General features: G+C 45.4%; 1 protein-coding gene across 1 annotated transcript in view; it reads right to left on the reverse strand.

Moving 5' to 3' along the window:
* Positions 1-3,862, reverse strand: part of COG3 (component of oligomeric golgi complex 3) — a 62,756-nt gene that overhangs the window by 4,606 nt on the left and 54,288 nt on the right. The window contains exon 23 of the mRNA XM_019523813.1: positions 2,089-2,187. Within this exon, the coding sequence (XP_019379358.1) occupies positions 2,089-2,187 (99 nt within the window). The remainder of the gene's footprint in view (positions 1-2,088; positions 2,188-3,862) is intronic.

Genomic DNA, 3,862 nt, shown 5'->3' on the forward strand with positions numbered 1-3,862 from the left:
CGGACTAGATGATCTGCTCAGGTCCCTTCCGACCCTAGAAACTACGAAACTATGAAACTCCGGGATAAATCCAACTAAGGGAATGGACACACAACTGGTATATACCCGTCACTTTGAGGGGCAGTTTTACCCCAGTATGGAATGACTTGCACAATGTAAGGTTGTGCCTTGCGTGTCCAATCTACATATACCACAGACCATAATCCATTTATTAGGGCTGTGCAAAATTTCACCAGGTGTTTTGTTTCAATGCTTGTTTTGAACGGTTTCGAGTTTGAAATAGCGAAATCGAAACAAAACAAAAGGCTTTGAAAAAGGTCTTGGAACGAAATGAGGGCACTTGAAATGTTTCGAAAGTTTCAAAACATTTTGAGTTTCGAAGCTGAGCTTGCTTCAGGGACACAGAAACTAAGGAGAGGGAGGAGGAAAGACTGCTCTGATATTGACGTGTAGCTGGTCAGTGACTGTCATCCTTCCCTGAGGTCCCTTCCAATCCCAGTGCTCTGGGGGAGGGACAGAAAAAACAGCTGCACCTTAACACACATGCGTGCACACAGTCACGTGTCACAAGTTTTGCTTGTCAGCAGCTTGAGGTGCCGTTTCCCAGAAACCCCTGCACCTATCTCCTTGAAACTTGGTAGGCTTCGTGGCCTTAGCAGGGGCTACCACGCCTGCAAGTTTCATCTCAATCAGGCAAGAAATGACAACGTTCTAGGGAGTTTCGTGCTTCCCCATTATAGCCAATAAGTGAAACATCAAAACAGTGTTGAAACAGGGAAGCAGTTTCAACGAAACGAAATGGCACAGCTCTTTCGAAACTAAACAAGACTTGAAACAAGACACTGTCCAAGTGAAATGGAAGCCATGCCGAAATGAAACGGTGCCGTTTCACACAGCCCTACCATTTACTCTGTGGTAAACCTGTCACCTGTCCATGCCCCGAGATAAATCTACTTTAACCCACTGATTCATTTTCTGATCAACACAAATTTCTCCCCCTTCTAGGATTCCTTTCAAAAACCTTGTGGAGAAATTCTTCCAGCCACAAATGTGACTAAAAGTTTAACTGAGACTCAACTATAACCACACCACAGTGGATTTCATTTATAGCCAAGACCCCAGAGTAAAAATCATTTTTTAAAAAAGCTACTAAATCTCTTAAGAGTGGTATGTGCCAGGATGCCCTAATAAAGAAAATTCCTAGTGTTTCTAAGGTAAAGTCCTTCTTTATGTTGAGGTTTGTTTAAGTTTCCATAAATATTCAAATATTTTCCAGTTGTTTTTTATTCAACCAGGTCCTCACAATGCTTTCCCAAACTAACTGCAGGATGAAGAGGAAAATGGTGTCAAAAGGCAGGACTCTCTCACGTTTGGGGCTAAAGATTTTTTTATATACTTCACACACCTGATCTCTCTTCACAGATATAAGGTGCTCAAGGTGGATGTAGGTCTCCACATGAGTCTCTGCTGTGACCTTAAGCAATAATAATCCACAGCAACATATCAACATGTCTGAGCACTAACACCAGTTATAAAACTAAGAGTCTGGACATACATACAGACATGTGGGCCAAAATGAGTTGAGCTTTACTGCATGTCAGAGACTTCAAGACAATTGCCCACATGCACATTCTTAACCCAAGGTAAAAGGAAGCTAACCCATGGCAGCTCAGATCGCAGCCTTGCCACATGTTAGCTGCCATCCACTGTGAGCCAAGTCATCTGGCCTGCAAAGACCAAGTATCACCAGCAGTTTGGTGACAGACCAATTCAACAACACTGCAGCAGCAGCCAGGTTGCATACATGCTGCTGGCAATTTGGTGCCGCAGAAGTGGTGGCTTGCTTCTGGAGCAGCAGTCTAAAATAATGCTGCTCCATCAAAAGGGTTGTCAATCCCTGCCCTACATTATTTCTAAAAAGTTAAATAATTACATTTTTTCTCAGAGTTCAAATTAATTCCTGATCAAAACATGAGAAAAAAAGAGGACTTGGAAAAACAACATTACCCATTAAGGTAATGTTGGACAATTAAACAAAACAGAGGAAGTTGCATGAAAAACTACAAAATAAGGAGTTTCAATGCATACCTGTTCCATTGAAGGACAAGCTATGATCTGAAGATCTTCACTGCTAAATTCTTCCTTTAACAAAGTATGAAGCTTCTGGAATGCTTGCTGAATGTTATTCTTATAAAGAAAAGAAAAAAAATATTTAATATTGGAGTACCACAAGACTTATTGCAAACAAACATCTTGTATGGGGAACTGCTACTGAAGTGAATGGGGCAAGGGAGTCACTTGGAAGAACTTCACACCTATGTTCTAAGAAGTGGTTCTCTGCTGAATAGTAACTATAAAAATAGCATTGAGAGGTTCCTGTGTTGGTTCTTAGACAACTCCAGATGAAATGTGTTAAGTAAAAGATGTTCTCTCTCAATACCTAGTCCTACAAATTGAACCTGGCACCTAAGAACTAAATTGGGTTCTCTCTTGACCATCTGCAAGCACAAACGGTAGCTCCTCCACTAACTCAGTACAGCCCTCAGTGCCTTTGAACAGATGCAACTGACTGGACCTTAAGGAAGGTCTGTGCTACGCAAAAAAAGGAGGAAAACTTGATTTACTTGAATATAAAGATAAGGTCCTCCCCCACAGCAGCATGGGAGGAAAACACTCCTCGTCTTGCATTCAGCAGCCACCTGTGAGCAGCCAAGTGGGTGGAAAGAGGCCAGGAGCTGAAGCCCGGCACACTAGGGCGGGAGCCACCTGGCTGCAGCTCCACCCCCACACTCCCACCCGCCTAGCTGGGCATGTGCTAACTGGCATGTGCGCCCACAACCACTGCTGCTTCCCTGCGCTACCTGCTACTCAGAGCAGCGCAGGAAGAGGAGGAGCTGTTGGAAGTGGGGGAAGGTGAGCAGTACCCAAGCAGCTCCACCAAAAAGATGTGTTCGCTGACTAGGGCCAATGGTGGGCGCGGGCTGCCCCAGGATGGGCTCAGTCCCACGCAGAGCCCTGCCAGGCCGGGTACAATCAATTGGCAGGTGCCCACCCACAGACCAGATCCAATCAGTTGCTGGGCCACATCTAGCCCATGGACCATATTTTGCCCACCCCAGAGTTATATGGTATATTATGTGCCTTTTGGTTTTAAACTAATATCAGGCATAGTTTGTGCTATATACAAGTAGATACAAAAAAGTGCTGTTTAACAGTGTGTTTATGGAGGTACACAGGTACAATCACATAGGTTCCTGGCTGTATTACAGGACCTTCATCTTATCCAGGAAGTGTACAGTCCCACTAGGGGTAATGCCTTCCTGGACCTGGTCCTGGCCACAGGGGATGACCTGGTGAGGGGACTGCAGGTTCTTGACCACCTGGGCAACAGCGATCATCATCTACTGGATTTCACTATACAACGCAGGGTGTCAAGGGCTTACACCAAGGCTAAAGCCCTTGACTTCAGAAGGGCCAACTTAAATGAGCTTAGGAGACTAGTGAGAGAGGCACTGAGGGCACAGAAGGTAAAGGAGATGGGAGCCCATGGAGGGATGGTCATACCTTAAGGGGGTAATCCTCCAGGCCCAAAGGATAACAGTCCTGAGAGAAGCAAGTGGGGCAAGAGTGCTCAGAAACCCCCTTGGCTCAGCAAGGGCATTCAGCAATGCCTGAGGACTAAAAGGGGGGCATACAACCAGTGGAAGGGAGGAGCTATCACCAAGGAGGAGTACTCCTCCTTGGCCTGGGAGTGTAGGAGGGCTATTAGGAAGGCCAAGGCAGAGATGGAACTCAGGCTAGAGTCCAGGATTAAGGACAACAAAAAGTCCTTTTTCAAGTACATGGGGAGCAAGAAGAGGGC

Source organism: Gavialis gangeticus, unplaced genomic scaffold (assembly GCF_001723915.1).
Source record: "Gavialis gangeticus isolate Ggan-Ray unplaced genomic scaffold, GavGan_comp1, whole genome shotgun sequence".
NCBI lineage: Eukaryota > Metazoa > Chordata > Crocodylia > Gavialidae > Gavialis > Gavialis gangeticus.